This window comes from Dermacentor albipictus, chromosome 1 (assembly GCF_038994185.2).
Source record: "Dermacentor albipictus isolate Rhodes 1998 colony chromosome 1, USDA_Dalb.pri_finalv2, whole genome shotgun sequence".
NCBI lineage: Eukaryota > Metazoa > Arthropoda > Arachnida > Ixodida > Ixodidae > Dermacentor > Dermacentor albipictus.
Genome location: NC_091821.1, coordinates 477841194 through 477860128, shown reverse-complemented (window position 1 = coordinate 477860128; position 18935 = coordinate 477841194). Strand labels below are relative to the sequence as shown.

Below are 18935 nucleotides of genomic sequence, written 5' to 3'. Positions count from 1 at the left end.
GGGTAAGGCACTGAAGCTTTGCTTCAGGTAATTTTTTTTAGTGATGAGCTTTTGCTATTGTATGGACTGTGACTCCAAGAATGGAAAGTACCCTTCGTAGGCAGTGAGAGCATTTTAAATAAAGTACGGATTGGACAGCAGGCATTTATTTCCGCGGATGAGCGCTAGACTGTGCGTACATCTGTACAGGAATAATAACATCTTTACGGACGCTCGAACGAACCTCATTCTCGCATTTTAGCTCGTATACCTAGATTATCGCCCTTAGTATAAATTGCGTCACTTCTGCGTGCTACAATTTTTGTCTGTTTGCGTGGAAAATGTGGAAAATGTCCACGCTCTTAAGATGCTTTTTACTGAGCGTTTTATGCAATAGACAGTTCTGATGAATGGCCTTCCCTCATTTCATTTTCTCACGCAGGTATGTGAACTGCACTTCCACACAGATGACTTCATCATGACGTTGTCTCATCAAGATGAACAGACAGGAAGAACAATAGAGGTGAAGCGTGATAGACTGCAGTTGAAGAAGGATGTTGTGCCTTCTCTGTTCCCAAACTGTCCAAAATATTTTTCCTCAACGCCAGCACGCAGTGAATCGCCAGACACCAAAAAAGCAAGAATGGAAAATGCTGCGCTGCAGGAGGCTATCAGAAGATCCCTTGAATCTAATGAACTAGGACACAAAAGAAATAAAATTTCATCATACGAGGAACTGAAAGCTAAGCTGTCTGGGATTTGCAACACAACGTTTTGGACTATTTCTGTCGATGAAAAGCGCGTTACGTTTCTTCTCATTGAGAACGATCCTTCACCTAATGTGAAATTCGCCTTGCTAGTTCTCCCAGATCTATCACTTTCCGTTTTCCTGAACGGAGTGAAGCTTCAGTCGCTTCCTTGGGGTAGCACTGTGCCAATTCAAGTATGTGACACCTCCAGTCTGTCCTTGTTGCTAGAGGAGATCGAGAAACACTTCCATGATATACCTGGAGTGATGAAAGAGTCGAAGGAAACTAAAGTATTGCACTTAGTCAGTTCACTTCTTGCAGACGTCATTGAGGACAGTGATACGCCGAAAGAACACTCTGCTTTGTTGAAATTTCTGGGTGAGCAGATAACACTTCTTCTTGCGAAGCAGCGTGTGTATAGTCCAGAACTATTGGTATTCGCAAGTATTATGAATTCAATTTCTCCTCATGCTTATCACTTCACAAGAGCTGCATCAAGAATTATCTTGCCCCATCCTTCCACACTCCGGCGTGTTTGCTCAAATTACAAAGCTGACCCTCTTCTAGAGCAAAAGCAAACGCACTACCTTTCCTACATTCGAGAACGAGTGAAGTCAATGCAAGACCATGAAAAGACCGTCACCCTGATGATTGATGAGATCCACATAAAACCGTACTTTGACTACAAAAGGGGCACAATAGTAGGATCATCGGTTAATTCCACAGAACCCGCCACAACAGCTCATGTGTTCATGGTACAGTCGCTCCTTTCTGCAAATAAGGATGTCATTCACATACTGCCTGTGAGCACAATGAGCGCAGAAATTTTGCACGAGCATGCCAAGAACATAATCTTAAATGTTGAGAAAATGGGCCTTAAAGTTATCGCTGTAGTAACAGACAACAATGCTCTGAACCGCAAGATGATGTCCTTATTTGCTGCAAGCCCTCAACTGAGCATTGTTTATCCCCATCCAGCAGACAACGCTCGTCCTCTTTTCTACGTTGTAGATCCTGTGCATCTGCTGAAGTGCGTCCGGAACAATTTGATCAACCAAAAAAATCACGGAACATGTCTCTATTTCCCTGAAATGGACTTGAATGGAACCATGCCTGAAGGGCCTCCTCGTATGAAAGCTGCTTCTTTTGCAGCTGTGCGGCAGCTTTATTCTGCAGAGAAATCATCGCTTGTGAAGGCTGGCTATAGATTGAACGCAAAAGCCGTGAATCCCACCTCTTTGGAGCGCCAAAATGTGAAACTCGTCCTGGATCTCATGAATGAGTTCGTGTCAAATGCACTTAGAACACATGGTTCCGCATTGAAGATTGCTCAAGCTGAGTCGACCGCTCTTTTCATTGACATTATCCTCACATGGTGGCGAATAGTCAACGTTAAAGACCCTTGCAAAGGCCACAGGCTTGGGGACAGCATGCAACATCCTGTAACGTCTGTTGGCGACACACAGTTAACTTTCCTGAGTGCAGTTGTCGACTGGCTGGACGCTTGGATACGAATTGGCGCCAGCAGTGGCTCACTAACGAAAGAGACGCACAGTGCTTTGCGACTGACGTGCTATTGCCTGGTTGAACTCTCGCGGTACTGCTTGGAGGAACTTCACTTTAAGTACGTCTTGTTGGGAAAGTTTCAGACGGACGCGCTAGAAGACCGGTTTGGCCGTTACCGCCAACTAGCAGGAGCACAATACCATATTTCGGTGCGTCAACTCTACGAATGTGAGAAAAAGCTTCGTCTTCAAAAACGTTTGACATTTCCACGCGATGAAACAGAGCGTGAAGGCATCAGTGAAGAACTTGTACGATGCAACTTTTCCGTGGCTGTCAGTGACGACGATATTGCACGTGCCCACTCCGATATGGATGCCATTGTTTACATTGCAGGATACGCTGCTCATGCTGCTTTAAAGAAGCTTTCATGCTCCATTTGCTTCAGTACACTGGTTATTCAAAACCGTGAGATTGAAGCGGAAAACACAGCCATGATAGTTAACCTATCGAGAGGAGGGCTGAAATTTCCGCAGCCATGCACAGTGCCTATGGTACTGATGACTAAATTAGTTGCAGAGAAATTGTCTTTCGGAGCCAACGCGACAGATTTTCTCTCCTGTGGTAATCAGCGTGGTGTTGTGAGTTCGCAGACGATTTCTCTCCTGGAAGAACCAGACATTGAGACATGCGAGAATGGTCATAGTGCACAAACTCTCTTGCGTTTGGTAGTTCGTGTTGCAACCAATGTAGTTTTAAGCAACTTTTGCAAAGTAAGAAATGACACTATACAATACAATGCGCAGCAGAAGGCGGCAGCCCGCAAAGCAGCAACGCTGAAGAAAAAATGAATGCAATAAAAGTGGATGCAAGTTCTTTCTAACGCAATAAAAATACTTTTACGAACACTTCACTGCTGGCGTCTCATGGTTTCTTATTACAGTGGTTGGACTAGCTACACAATGCTTCCCTTGTGCATGCGAAGACAACTTATATGGCGTGCCGTAATAGTATTTTGCCCCCATTAACACACATGGTTGAACTCTGACAGCTCAACGTTCCTGTGAGTGCACGCCATTATATCTGAATGTAAAATATTAACAGCGAAGCAGAAGACTTTTTATAAACTTCCAGAATGCTCAATATAGTATCGTCGCAGAGTATGTGAAAACGTTTAAATTAATAAGGGAAAAAGCTTGATTAGGAGCTCAAAGCGGGAATATTTTTCAGTATATAAGGTGTCCTGTAATAATGAAACCAATTATAAATAAAGCAGATAAAAACCAGTATTAGGCATGCACAAACTACTCCGCTTTATTTTTTTTTTGCGCTAACCACGAAAGAAAAATGAACAAATCACTGTATCAGACAGTTTGGAACTTCTTGGCAGCTAAGCGCGGCAGCACCCTAACTGCAGTGCAAACGGGCGCAACTCTGAGATAGCGAAGCGCAGCGCCGGCACGGTCACTTGGCGTGACGTCATGCGACCGGTGGAGAGGCCTTGAAGAATATTCAGAGGGTGTTGATTTATCGCGGGCATGCCAGTGCCTTGAGACGCTTTGCGCGTTTCTATTTGGCCACCTGGACAAGCTCAATCGTTGCAATTAATAACAATTGTGCGCGTTCCCGACGTCTTCTGCACTTCGAAGAATATAGATTGCGCTGAAATATACGACAATAAGATTTATATAGCGTAATATACAAAGCCCCCAACAAGAACGTTTGAATCCACAAGCACGAAGATCAGACAAATCCATGTACTTCCCATCACTCCCATGGTAGGACAACGACTGCAGCACCAGAGTTCCCTCTAGTAATTTTCGTAGGAAACTCTATGCCCCTATTAGCCCCGATATCACTGAGTGGCGCCCTCTCACATGTGATATCAGGAGGGGACTCCGTTGCCGCGTCGCGCGTGCGCTCACTACGTGACGGCAACTTGAAGCTGTCGGTCAATGTGCTCTGCTCGAGTATTTGAAGTGTGAGTTGGCAGGTTCGTAGAACAGTATATACGGAATGTTCCAGGATACTACTCCCTGCGAAATCGAGCGGAGTCGCAGTCGTCATAACGCTGGGTGGATTGCTCCTGGAGTTATTTGCTAGCCACCAGTGTGTACATGCGCGTGTAGGTGGTGGTTTCTCGTCATCGCAGTTCCGTTGTCGTTGCGCAGCCAGTTGCCGGCCGTGTTTTTTTGACGATGAAATGCGGCAGTGGGTCACCTACTGTGTCTGCGCTGTAGAAGTGTTAAGCTGTGCCTGCGTGTTCGGTTGCCGACTCCGTTGGCCACAGCATTCAGCATATCACGAAATACGTGTGATGCCATTTTCAGGAAACTACGTGGTCGCTATGGCGCGTTAGTGCATGCACTGCTTTAGTGGCGTATCAGCAAAAAGCCATATGGAACGTCTGATACAAGCGGATAAAATTACTGGGCAAAACAAAGCCATGTAGTCTTGTGCGGCAGTGTTGACCTTCGCAAGAAAGCTTTATTTAAACTTGATTGGGGCACCGCCAGGTGGCGTCGGCAGAATCGGACGCGCTCGTCTTGGCTCATTAATTTCTCGCCTATTTTTGTGGTGGAAGCCTCAGGATTTCCACCAAGATTGTCGAGCGCATGCGGAAATAGGCCGGGACTGTTCTGGCACCAAATTTTCGCGCCAGTGAAACCGATTTCTCCCATTCTGAAGCGACGGAATACCAGGCATGCCCAGCCGCCATATTAGACCTAACGGCGGAGCGAAGAGCAGCGCATCGACGACCAACACCCGACGTGGGCACAGCGAGGCAACAGCCGGAAAACAAACGGATAAGGATGTGGAAACGACAACGGATAGCACGGATCACGCTGAATACACTGTTAACAAATTCTCAACCACCACTATATACGCACAATAAAAATGTGAAAACTCAACTGGGCTCTGCAACAAGTTGCGCCGAGGATTCCCCTTCGGGACGAGGCGATACAAGTGGAGTCATCGAACTCCGACAAGAGCGAGGAATACGAAACGTCAGAGGCAGATGACGACGAAGCCAAAAACTGTCAGTGGCAGCTTGCTAAGCGTGCACGCTTGGAGAACCCAGGCAGGTCAGCGATTTTCAACGGCCGGGATTACTAACCCTAACGACAAAAACAATTAAAAAGATGGGTGACGAAACTCGCGCAGCTGGCGAGAACAACGCCTGTGGCCGTGACAAAACACATGTAGAAGAGCACGACAGCAGGCGCGATGCAACAGGTGCGACGAGAGGCTGCCGACGCTCCCGAGCGGCGCCTCTACCCAAGGACGATATGAAAATTATAATACGACTCAAACCAGGGCTGATAATGAGAGACTTAAAAAAAATATGCAGTAGCAAGATCGATTGAACGTGCAACTGAAGATCCGGAAACGTGCAGAGGTGACAAATTCCTGCAGCGCCTCCGCAATGCATCCAACACCATCATTGCAAGTACTCAACTTGCAAGTTGCAGAGCATAGCAAATCAAGGCGCTGGAACTCAACACCAGACGTTATGTGAATACCTACACTTCTACATCTGAAGGGTACCTCAAGGGAGTATACCAAAGCCACATAGAACCAGTTAAGGCCTGTTAACTCTCCACGTGACATCACAGACATTGCCCGAAGTTACGAAGGAAATAGACACTCGGTAGCGGCTTCGGAAAGTGGATACTCCTCCTGCAGTGTGTGACCGATATTTCTTTTTCTTTTACAGCGAAAACTGTACATGGTTAACCTTCCGTAGTTTTTTCGGCGTCCGTCAACATGTGGGTTGATTTTGGTGCTAGTGCAGAAAGGGTCCAAGTTCTATGGCACATTCACCTGAGGGCTCGGAAACCTGTACCGTGCTCTTGAATTTCATACGTGGGCCGATCCCGAAGGTCGTGCAATGCCAGGTCGACTTGCGGCGGAGGTGAAGCAGACGTTAATAACTCACCATACATGGGTCGATCACGATGATAGTGCAATACCGGGACGACCCGGAGAAAGGTGAAGCAAGAGTTAAGTATTCTCCATACGTGGGCCAGTCCCGAAGATAGTGCAATACCGGGCCAACCCGCGCAGGCGTTAAGCGCCTGCAACGTGGGTCCGGCCCGAAGATAGTGGGTCCGTCCCGAAGGTAGTGCAATGTCCGGCCCACCCGTTTCGTTTGAGAGCTTTGACTGTCGTCACCTTTCGCTGACATTCCATCTTCACAGAGTAGAGTGGTTGTCAATTTTTTCCGGATCCCGTACTTTCACTTTGTTTCCAAATATAAAAAAAAGAGGGGGGGGGGGGGCGTCGCTCGCGACAATATATGCGCCGCGTGCCTCTGGCCTGTGAGCATTCCACACTGGCACGTTTATTAGGAGTGACGTGCGCAGACTCTTTCACGCGGACATGGCTCACTCTAGACGCACGGCTGGGTAGGTACAGTGAACCACAAAATTTTACGAAATACAAGATCTGCGAAAAAACGGAATGTCCGCGCAGCCTCTACCAGTGTGCGTAAACAGCATTGTCATTTTCGGTTTTGCTGACCACTGTTACAGGCTGCTCAGAAATTGATCGTTTTCTGAGATACCGTGGTCCGTAAACTTTTGCGGTTGACTGTACCTCTTTACGAAGAAACTTCTTGACGCCGACTTGGAGTGCTGGACATGTGGCACTCGGTTTGTGCTGGTCCAATGAATTTCTTTGAGGCCAACTTGGGTGTCGCCTGCGGGTGTTTGCCGATGTTCAATTAACGTTTTTGACGGCAACTTGGGTCACTGGGTATTTGCAACTGGGAATGTGCCGGTCTACAATGACGGAAAAGATCCCTTAAATTTGTCCGATGCTTAGCGGGATCGAACCTACGTCATAAAGGTTCCTCAAGGGCAGCAGCCCGATGCATTAGCGGGCCGCTCTACTAATGCACTAGGTATTGTTACGTTTCGCCTACGACGCGCGGTGTAGCCTGCGCGGATGCAACGTACGCCGGAGCTTCGTTCAAAGCGGCGGACATTTTGGCCCGTTCGGAGCGGCCGCGACGCATCCCCGCCGAGTGCGTCCCGGCATTTTCAGTGCCACGTGTCTTTGTGTGTGCGTGCGTGTGTGTGTGCCCACGCTTGTCAAAGCGCGGCAGCCGGGGAGAGGAGCTCCCCCAGTGTGAAGCGAGGAGGTCTGACCCAACGTTACTAGATTACTTTCAGTTGTCAAACTCCGCCGCGGCACCTGGCCCCTTTCTGTCGCGCCCGCGGGGTGGCGCGCGCGACACTGTCGGCCCGAAGGCGGGTGGTGCGAACAACGTTTGTGCGGGTGGACATAGACGCCGATGCGTGCAGAAGCGTGCCACGTTTTGCTCGTGTTTCTTATTTGTGTGCCAGGAAAATGCTGCACGCCTTGTGAGCAAACATACCTGCAATGAAACAATGAAACGGCAATGAAACAAGAAAAAACACGAGAACGAGACAAAGTGATAGCTAGGGAGGGCGCAGCGCTCTTCCTATCACTTTGTCTGTTCTCGCTCCTGTTTTTTTGTGTTATTAAATGTCGGCGAGCATTCTACGTCAACATAGTTTATCAGACAACCGCCTTTGAACTTCGTGCGCATTTCCTAAGGGATATAAAATTGTTACACTAATCATGTCAGGTCATCAAAGATTTTTTGGAACTGTTGAACTTGACAGAACAGAATGCAATTCAAAAGAACCTGAAGGTTTTTGCACCACAACAAACGACAAAGTCACTGCGAGTAACTCTGATGTAGACTTTAGACATTGTCGATGATCTGCCGCGTCCAGGTGTGCTCTATGTTTCGACAGCCAAGTTACATCAATATCCACTGGAGGTAAGACACACTGTTCACATTTGTTGTGACTACATTCAGATTGCACTGTTTGCTAGGAAATTCCCTCTCACGTTTCTTTCAGCAATCCATTAGACTAGTGCGTTCCTTCGGTTGAGATGAGTCCCATCCTACTATAACCAACTTCACGCAGATATTCCGCCTTCTAAACCTGTATACACCTGTTAAAACAGCGCTACGTGGTAGTGTGGACGGTGTGCCAGGACCTCTGCTCGTCAGCATCAACGACACATTCAAGCAGACGAGAGAAGCCTGCAAGTAAAAAAAGTAGTCTTCGCAATGCCATTGAGGCGACGTTGATAAGTTGCCTGGAGCGAAGCAGCTCACCAGAATGTGCTTGCAATGAGCATAGCAATTAATGAGCAATGAACATGGGGGACAATGTTGTTTATTATCTGTGTGGATATGTTATTCGTAAAGTCACAAAGGGTGCCCCATGGGATCTATGCATAACGGACATAAGCTTTGAAACCCCAGCAGTTGGCTGTGACAGTTACTTGAGGGCAGAAGTCTCAAGCAAGGTTCCTTAAAGCACCCGATGCCAAAGATACTGGGCTCTATGAAGACTGCTAACAAAAGTGTGTCGGCTTCCCTGGATGAGGCAGGCCTTTGCGGAAAGATATTTTGGAAGGTTTTAGATTATCTAGAGGGGTGCTGCCTCCCTCTTCTTGGTTGTGCAGCGCATATGTTTGCGTTCACGTGCGAAGTACTGAATTTCTTCATTGTTATGCGGATGCAGTTTTACTTCAGGGATGCAAAATTTCGACTATAAAGCAGTCCTAAGGTAGCTGTAGCAACCAAGAAAGCGCGTCTTTTGTGAATATCGATGCATAATGCTTAGATTCATCAATCCGGCGTTGTACTGGTCCTATTCTTTTTTTCATGTGTACATAAAACATTCCACTAAAGAAAATCCTCACTCTCCTATTCATTCGCCTATTAGCTGCTTTTTACAGAGTGCACAATGTAAAAAGGCTATTCTTGGAATATTTAGCGCCACGAAGTGCAGCAAACAAAAAAAAATTGTGGCATTGAGTCGGCGGCGCGCTGCTGCTTTGGGAAGCTTCCGCAGCCAACCGGGCCAACCATGGCGGCAGCGCCACCTCGCGAGAGGAGACGGCAGAGGGTCACCTTCTCGCGCCGCTCCCAGGCGGAGTTTTACAACTGAAAAGTATCTAGTAGCGTTGGTCTGACCGGCGCCGGCCCGGCTGATGCGTCACCTCCTTGTCCCAACGTGTCTCTCAGTCCGTCCGTCGCCGCTGTCACGTGGTGTCGTCCCGTGACCTTCCTTCTTGCCCGCGACGCCAAGAGTATAAGAGCAGCTGCCCCCGGACGCCAGGAGAGAGGCTCCGATTTCTTCTGTTGAGTAACGTGCTCTCCCGTCTCTCTACTTCGGTCGACCTGACCGCCCGCTCTTTGCGATGCTAGAATAAACAAGTTGTTCTGTTAGCAGTCGCCTCATGCTTTGCTGGGACCTTCGGATGCTTCCAGTGTGCCCCAGGCCGCCAGGCCAACGCTACCCTTGGGGCTTGCGACCCATTTGCAACAACGGGCGCCAACGGTCCGGTTGCAACAACGGGTGTCAGCACTGAGGTTCCAACAGCCGGTGCCATCGGTGCGGATCAAACATCTGGTTGCCAGCGGTGAGATCGCGACAACGGAGGCCAGCAGCGAAGATATGCGGTTGACTGTATGCTGAGCAGCACAACGACCATCCGGGAGCAGTGCAACGAGCCCTGTGTGATAACTGGTTGCCTGCAGCGGAACGACTGCGCTGAATTCTTGGCTGCGAGGTTTGGTGAGTGCGGGACTTTCTTCTTCTGAGTTTTGCCAGGCTTTTGTTAGTGTCAGAAACAGAGCTGGTAATTGGGGTTGTCGTTGCTGCCGGGTTAGTTGCGGCAAGACAATAGTAGGCAGTAGAGAAAGCAGCATTCAGAGCAGCCATCGATTTGAAGTCGTTGCGCAAACCGAAATTGTTGGAGCTTGCAAGAGAGTTGGGTCTGGATGTCTCAGACAAACTCAGAAAACCAGAACTGCTAAGGGCTATTCTTGAGTTAGGAGCTGAGGATGACGAGCTGTCGGAATGCCTTGAGACCATTGAGGAGAGGGAGACGGCAAAAAGACAGGAGCGCGAACTTAGAGAGCAACAAGAGAAAGATGAGCTTGAACGAAAAGAACGAACAGAGAAAGAAAAAGAAGAGCGTGACCGTCAACACGCTTTGGAAATGAAGCGTCTCGAGGTGGAGATGGAACGCGCTCGTAATGGAAATCAGGCACACGGTGCAGGAGAACGAGTATTGTTCAAAATGACTGACCTAATGCGGCCGTTTAAGCTTGGAGAGGACATTGGTTTGTTCCTGGTTAACTTTGAGCGAACGTGCGAGAAGCAGGGGTTCTCTCGGGAAACGTGGCCACAGCGCTTGCTCACTTTGTTACCCGGCGAGGCGGCCGACGTAGTCGCTCGCTTGGAGAGAGAGGAGGCAGAGGATTTCGACAAAGTGAAATCGAGTCTGCTAAAAAAGTACAGGCTGTCAGCGGAGGCGTTCCGTCGGAAGTTTCGAGAAAATGAGAAAGGCAAAAGTGAGTCATATACAGAGTTTGCCTACAGGCTAATGTCAAACATGCAGGAGTGGCTCAAAGAAGAGAAAGCGTTTGGTGACCACGAGAAAGTTCTGCAGTGTTTCGGGCTGGAACAGTTTTATAGTCGGTTACCTGAGAACGTGCGGTACTGGGTCTTGGATAGGCCAGACGTTAGTACGGTGGCCAGAGCCGCTGAGCTAGCCGAGGAGTTTGTGACGCGTCGGGCTCGCGGAGCTAAGGACGGTCAAAAGGGTGAATTTGGCTCCAAGTTTGAGAGGCCGAAGTTCACGCCCATGAGAGCAAAGGGGGACACACGTAGTGCGGATGCGAGTGAAAGCAGTCCGACCGAACGTAAGGAGACGGCGGCAGCCGAAGCCGAACGCAGAAAGCGGTTCGAGACGAGGCAAGTGCGCGTGTGTTATACGTGCCAGAAGCCGGGTCACTTTTCGGCGCAGTGTCCAGAAACAAAAACAAAAGTAGTGTTTTTGTCATTATGCAGCACTGACGAGAACATGAAGCTTCTCGAGCCTTACATGCGAGACCTCCTCGTGAACGGAAAAGAGTGCCGAGTGCTTCGCGATTCCGCAGCTACGATGGATGTAGTTCACCCCTCTTACGTAGAACCCGATATGTTCACGGGCGAGTGCGCATGGATCAAACAAGCCGTGGAAGCTCATAGCGTGTGTCTGCCCGTAGCAAAAGTGCTTATTGAAGGACCTTTCGGAGCACTTGAGACGGAGGCGGCAGTGTCATCTATGCTGCCCCCCCCCCCCCCCCAGTACCCGTACCTATTTTCGAACAGGTCCGATCACCTCCTGCGCGAGAAGGGGCTTTTGTTTGGTGAGGCTAGCGTTCAGGCCTTAACCAGATCGAAGGTTCGGGAGCTCGCTGCAAAGGCGGTAGTTGCGGGGCCGACGTTGTCGAACGATGAGAAAGGGTCAGAGGCGCAGCAAGCTGATATTCAGAGCACGCCCGAACTGAATAAAATTGAGCCTGTAGCGTTAAAGGCACCAGATACTGGAGAGGAAATGCCCGACACGGGAAAGTTAGAAGAGCTATCTGAAGATTTGCTCGTCGCGCCTACGTCAGACGGACTTAATAGGTTGCTAAAAGTCAGCCGGTCGGCTTTGATAGCCGAGCAAAAGAAGGATGGCAGCCTAGAAAACATACGCTGCATTGTCAAGGAAGGTATCGCCAAGAAAAATGATCGCTTTGTGGAAAGAGGTGGGGTCCTGTACCGGAAGTATCTAGACCGCAGGGGAGTGGAGTTCGATCAGCTGATCGCGCCTCAATGCTATCGTCAGGATCTGTTGCGCTTGTCGCATGAAGGTTCGTGGTCCGGACACCTAGGAGTTAAGAAAACTAAGGACCGTCTCTTGCAAGAGTACTATTGGCCAGGGTGTTTTCGGGACGCAGACCACTTTGTGAAGACATGCGACACCTGTCAGCGGGTGGGCAAACCAGGGGACAAATCGAGGGCGCCGTTGAAGTTGGTACCTATCATTACGGAGCCTTTTAGACGGCTCGTTATTGATACAGTGGGACCTCTGCCGGTAACAGCCACGGGGTACAGACACATTTTGACTGTCATCTGCCCAGCGACAAAGTTCCCTGAAGCAGTGCCGCTTAAAGAACTCAGCTCAGTTGAGATAGTCAATGCACTACTGTCCATATTTGCGCGAGTTGGTTTTCCTGCGGAAATCCAATCAGATCAGGGCACAGTGTTTACTAGCGCTTTGACGACAGCCTTTCTCGAAAGGTGCGGGGTAAAGCTGTTACACAGCTCAGTGTACCACCCCCAGTCGAATTCCGTTGAGAAGCTCCACTCCGTCATGAAGCGCGTGTGGAGAGCATTGTGGTTTGAACAACAAACTGACTGGGAGCTGTTTCTGCCTGGGGTGATGTTTGCATTGAGGACCGCGCCGCATGCGGCTACGGGGTTTTCGCCAGCTGAGCTCGTGTACGGTCGCTCGCTGCGATCTCCGCTTCGCTTGCATCGAGACGGATCACTGCCCTCTCCGATGGCTGCAGACTATCTCTTTCACAAATGGCCGCCTCCTGCGCTGGAGCCTCGCTTTGCAATAACATTCCTTTGAGGTGCGTTACAAAAAGGGGAGTCTCAACGGTAACGCCGATGGCTTAAGTCGAAGCCCCTAACGTGGGAATCAGCCTCAAAATTGTTTGTTATTGATGTTTTTCTTCCTGAGGCAGGATTTTTAACATATTGCTTTTGTGTAGTGTTTCAAAGTGATGATGTGCTTTCTAGTGCAATTGTCCGATTTGTGGACGCGTTCTGAGTGCTGCTATAGACTACTGTCAGGAACTAGGCAGTAGTATAAAAGGGGAAAGAGCCTGGCATGGCTTAGTGAGGGTTGTGCCGTGCTTGCTGACTGAGCGGCTGAGTTTCGGCGCAGTTCTAACGCTGGCTGGGGAAGAGAACAAAAATGGCAACTCTCCTGAAGTCACTTTGCAGTGTCCTGTGTGAACCTGAACGTGAGAACGAGGCCTTCTCGGTGCGCTGCGCTCAAGAAACGCCGAGGGACGACCGACTTCGGTTATGAGCATCATCGAGCGACATCCCTCCGGACAGCGGATGCAGTCCCCTGACCATCGGGATCTCCCTCCCCCGGCGGGGCGGTCTATTACGTTTCGCCTACGACGCGCGGTGTAGCCTGCGCGGATGCAACGTACGCCGGAGCTTCGTTCAAAGCGGCGGACATTTTGGCCCGTTCGGAGCGGCCGCGACGCATCCCCGCCGAGTGCGTCCCGGCATTTTCAGTGCCACGTGTCTTTGTGTGTGCGTGTGTGTGTGTGTGCCCACGCTTGTCAAAGCGCGGTAGCCGGGGAGAGGAGCTCCCCCAGTGTGAAGCGAGGAGGTCTGACCGGCGCCGGCCCGGCTGATGCGTCACCTCCTTGTCCCAACGTGTCTCTCAGTCCGTCCGTCGCCGCTGTCACGTGGTGTCGTCCCGTGACCTTCCTTCTTGCCCGCGACGCCAAGAGTATAAGAGCAGCTGCCCCCGGACGCCAGGAGAGAGGCTCCGATTTCTTCTGTTGAGTAACGTGCTCTCCCGTCTCTCTACTTCGGTCGACCTGACCGCCCGCTCTTTGCGATGCTAGAATAAACAAGTTGTTCTGTTAGCAGTCGCCTCATGCTTTGCTGGGACCTTCGGATGCTTCCAGTGTGCCCCAGGCCGCCAGGCCAACGCTACCCTTGGGGCTTGCGACCCATTTGCAACAACGGGCGCCAACGGTCCGGTTGCAACAACGGGTGTCAGCACTGAGGTTCCAACAGCCGGTGCCATCGGTGCGGTTCAAACAGTATGTGCGGCTATCCAATGAGCGCACGCCTTTCACGCTAACGCTTCAGCGAGCTGTGCCATGAATGCACTGGTTATGTGCCGTTCTTCACTGAACCTCTCACAAAACCGGGTCACTGTGTGACAGTGGGTGTGCGGACATTCTCAGTGTTCGCAGGCACCGGCGCGCCACGCTTCTCGTCTCGGAGGCCGGGCGCGGACTTCTCGGTAGTGTCAGTAGATGGCGCAGCGTGTCCAGAGAGAAGCGCGAAAGAGGAGCCCGCTTGCCGCATGACGCGTTCTTCAGCGTTCGCACGCACCGGCGCGCCAAGCTTTTCGGAGGCCAAGCGCAGGCGACGCTAGATGGCGGTGAGTGTTCTTTGGGAAGCGTGAAAGAGGAGACCCGCTGCTGTACACGCCTCGTACGTAACTCGTTTCGACGCTGGCAATACGCTGTGTCGCTGTATAGTGATTCGATGCTGACGCATTACTGTCGACAGTCATCGTGGGATTGGTTCTGCTGCAATATTTATGGCCTGTTCGAAATTACTGAATTCGAAAACAAACACACGCCCGTCATATGCACACAAATTGAGCGGCAATACTTCAAGCTAAGCGCCGTTGATCGAAAGCGGCACCGACTGAAGTCGGTACGTGGAACTGACAATTGTTGCAGTCTGTACATTCAAACTTCAGCGACTTGCTACGGCGGATTTCTGAGCGCCGTCTTTTGCAGCTGCAAGCGCAGATACTCTCGCCGGCAAGCCAGAGGTGCTGTCGTTTTCTCCTCGGTGGCAATTATTCTGCATATCGATCGAACGACTGCGTATGTTATTGGACGATTGGCTGTTGAATATATAATATTGGCTGCGGCTTGAAGTGGCGTCACTCGGATTCCCAGCACCCGGTGTGGCTGCTCAGCGTAAACGATGCCCTGCACGTGCAAATGATGCCCCGTACGAGATGAACAATGCCTATAGCGCAATATAGTTACTCTTACTTATAAGCGAAAACAGTTCCTTTTCATAAATGATCCCGGAAAAAAAGAAATATATCGAGCGAACGCTTTGAACGGACACCACAGGTGTATTTAAGGTATAATGAACAAAATTAAGCTTACACGAAAGAAAATTGAAACTTGCATATTCGCTCCTAAATTTGTACGTTCAACGAAAAAGTTGTATTCCGCTGGTATTTCAGCTGCCCCGGGCCCATTCATATGCCACGGGCGCTGACGTTTGCCGCATTCGGCTACGAGACGCGGCTAAAACTAGGGATTGAGTGGTGATCACAGGACAGCACCTCCTTAGCGGGCTGCTCCTGGAGTAAAAAAAAACTTGGAGCGAAAGAAATCTTTGAAAAACGTCTCTTTAAGAATCCTCGGATGATCCAAAATAATCAGCAGCCCTCCGCAGCGCCTTTGCTGGACTGTTTTGAGCAAGACTTCTGTGCCGGTTTGCGTAGGAGGAACTTATTGGGTATTTTGTAGGTTCACTGTGCGTGGAACAGGAACAATTCCTGCAGCAAGAACTCTTGAAGCTAAACTAATTGGTTGATGATTTTGTAGCTTCTACCAGGGCTACTGGAAACACACACGCAAAGGACGTATAGTGGAAATGACAGCACTTTGCGACATGGTCCCACCAACCTTTTGTTGTGTTTCATTCTTGTTTTCAAGCGTACGCATATATTCATAATAGGAGATGATTAGAAACAGCCCATTGCCGCCAGTATGATTGATTTCAGGAGCGAAGGATGACTTCCAATAGGCCCCTGGGTCATATGCTTTGAAAATGACTTTTTCAATAATTTTCGTTCCGTAAGTACTTCACACACACACACACACACAAAAAAAACACACAACGACAAGCCCGTAGTGTGCATCTGCTTTGGACGAGTTCTTTATTTTCTCCTTGAAGTAAAGTATGATCCAGTTACAGTGCACTCTCATCGCAAACTGGTCATAGTTCCCGCGCTGTTTGTTTCGTGCGCTACATTCGGTGGCCTTGCCGCGCTTCTCAACGACGGCGGTAGCCCCGATGGGCGGAAGGAGGGTTTGCGTACCCGGTAGATGGCCGGTCACCACCGGGGTTGTAGCCAGCAGCGTAGCTGGCAGGACTAAAGGGAGCGAAGCCGCCGTAAGCCTGTCCACCGAGAGCAGCCTCGTTGAATCCGTAGCCGTAGCGTCCGTACGGAGCGTACTCGAAAGCGCCCGCAGCGAGTTCGTACGGGTCCGGTGCCGGCCGCCCGTAACGGCTGTAGTCTCCGGCGCCAGGTACAGCGGCCCTCGCACCGTAGGCTGCGGCTGCAGCATTCTGGGCAGATCCTGTCGGAACAGGGAGGCCGACCGGCGGCGCGCTGAAGACCGCGTTACCGCTGACGCCAGGGGTGGGGCCCTTCTCGTTGGTAACCATGGAACCTCCGGTGGGCCGGAAACCTTGTGCGGCACCCACGTAGTTCATCTGGCGGTACATGCCATTGGCGCCCGGGTGGCCGTACAATCCGGAATTCGCAACGTTCGAGCCGCCCTGCCCGGTGCCGAACTGCCGGTCGGTGTACTGGCCCGGAGTATCATAGCCGAAACTGTACTGCGCCGGGGTCTGGAAAAGCTGGAGAGCACAACACCAACAGCTTCGAGGATGTTGGATAGCGGTACGTCAGGTAACATCGCATCACTGGCATTCATTGACTGGTTCCTTCTGTTGTTGCAGGTTATATATATATATATATATATATATATATATATATATATATATATATATATATATATATATATATATATATGTATGTATGTCGGTATATCGGTTTCCCTTATTCTTCAGCTTGCAGCATTTAGCGTCATTCAGTGAAATCCGTGCTAATCTTGTAAAAACGAGATACGTTTGACGATGGTGTAAATATAGTCTGGAAAGGCGTATGACTTCTGTTGTAGCATGAAAAACCATCCTCAGTAAATTGGTGCGTTCGTGAGTTATATACGCACGAAGGGGCGCTGAAGAAGTGTGTAATTGCTACGAAGTCATCTTAATGCTTTGAACGTGTATTGCTTCAAAGCGACACAACTCTAACTCTGGGTACACACAGTAGGCCATGAACAGTGATTACGATTTATAATTCTTGTTTATTGAATAATTTTGATAATCATATGGTAAGAATAATAATTATAATAATAACGAAGCTACGAGTCCTGTTCAATCATTTATCCGGGTAGGTCACGCGAACATGAAAGGTTACTTTCTCTACTCAGCGCGTCTAGCTTTAAAAGTCTAAGCGCATAAGTCTAATAGCACCGTTACTCCAAAATGCTACTGTGGAGTGGTTGTATAGGGAGCGTAGTTTGCACTCACAGATGAGTAGGCGTCGTATCCTCCTGCGTAAGGTGTCACAGCAGCAAGGTAGTTGCGATAGTCGAAGCCTTGTTGTGCGGCTCGAGCCGGCTGGTTGTGGTGTTGCGCGTAGGCATCACCAACGAGCCAAAGAAGCAGCACTTGTACCTTGTGTTTGAAGAAACAACATCACCCATGTAGAGCGATGAACGTGCATATGCCTACTTTCTACACGAACACTGCTGTCCGATCGTTATACAAAAATTCCGGCAGAACCCATCACACGATGGCTGCCGAAAGTTAATGCGATTAACATGCGAGATTAACATGCGTGACCTCCGAGATCTCGCCGGTTGCGCGCCGCGCGTGCTAACGCGGATAATTAATGCGCTGCTGCCCGCGGGAATTCGTGGCTCGGCGATAAAGCATCGTGCTGTTGTTGGGGAACCCAGGTGACGCGGGTTCGAATCCACCCAGCACCGGATAACTTTTGTTTTCTATCACTGAAGAGGCGACGTAAACAGGCTCGATAATAAATAGGTATAAAGAAGCCAAAGTTGTGCAAGAATTCAATCGCAATATTCTGCGTGATTCATTCGCTTAATCTCAAGAAAGAGAGCGAGCGAGGTACTTTCAGGATGAAGGAAACGCTGACATTGTTGACGCTAAAGAAGTCAATCCCTTACGAGAGTATTGGAGACTTTTATATCGGCGCGAAGACTACGATTTCTTACAGCGCTGCAGGTACAGGGGAGTTGACATTTAAAGAAAGCTGCAAGGCATAGATGGGGAAGGCGTCTCGTGAAGACGTGTTGCCCTGATACGTTAGAAAGACGTGATGCACAAAAGCTTTGTTTTAACGTAATAAACGAGAGAAGAAAGGGGGTCAACCGAGGGGCCCGATTTTTTGGTCAGATCATAAGAAGCCAATTGTTTTAATGTAGCAACACAAATGCACACGTTAAGAAAATACGTGCCGAAACTTTGCTACAGCGCGGAACAGTAGGGCGTGCGTATAATGGGTTATGGCGAAAACAGTTTTGCACCGTCCGCACACCTCTAATACCCATCATCGTATTTCGACGTTGGGCAAAACACAAACAATACTGACGGTGCTTTTAGCTAAATGAGTTCTGCTTAACATGCAATGCATGTTGCTCTACTGAAATTACTAAACGTAATGACTTAGCACAGAAATATACGTACAGAAGATGCGATGCTCGCGCGTATCCGCTTAACATTCAAGCATGATAACCAAGGAAAGAATAAAAGACTGAGCTATCCGTGGACACTGCCGAGTTAGTTCGTTAATCGATAAAGAGCACCACTTTGTGTCTTACCGCAGGAAGCATTTCGAATCTCATGAAGCTCCCACTGCTATCCAGAGACCTCGTTCTCCGCGAGACGACGCTGAGGCGATGACGGATGTCTTGTGCCGACTCCTTGCCGCCCCCAGCTAGCTTTTATACTCTCGTCAACGGCGCGTGTGAAATTGTGCTGTACGCGAAACACGCGTTCAAACCTGTTGCTTTTTTATCACTCCTCGCTTTGCTTCCCCTTCTTGCAAAACTACCGTGCCTTTTGTTATTTCGACTCAAATGGTTTATCACGAGAAACGTGCGTTTGCCGTGAAATGCATTTCACATCTCCTGCGCGAGCGCGTACATCT

General features: G+C 49.6%; 1 protein-coding gene across 1 annotated transcript; it reads right to left on the bottom strand.

Moving 5' to 3' along the window:
- Positions 1–15958: 15958 nt before the first annotated feature.
- On the bottom strand, positions 15959–18634 carry LOC139054530 (uncharacterized). Its single transcript, XM_070531634.1, has 3 exons — positions 18607–18634; positions 17288–17434; positions 15959–16549 (listed from the first exon to the last, which is right to left on the bottom strand). The coding sequence occupies exons 1-3, from the start codon at positions 18628–18630 to the stop codon at positions 15959–15961; spliced, it is 762 nt and encodes a 253-aa protein (XP_070387735.1). The 5' UTR covers positions 18631–18634.
- Positions 18635–18935: the final 301 nt, after the last annotated feature.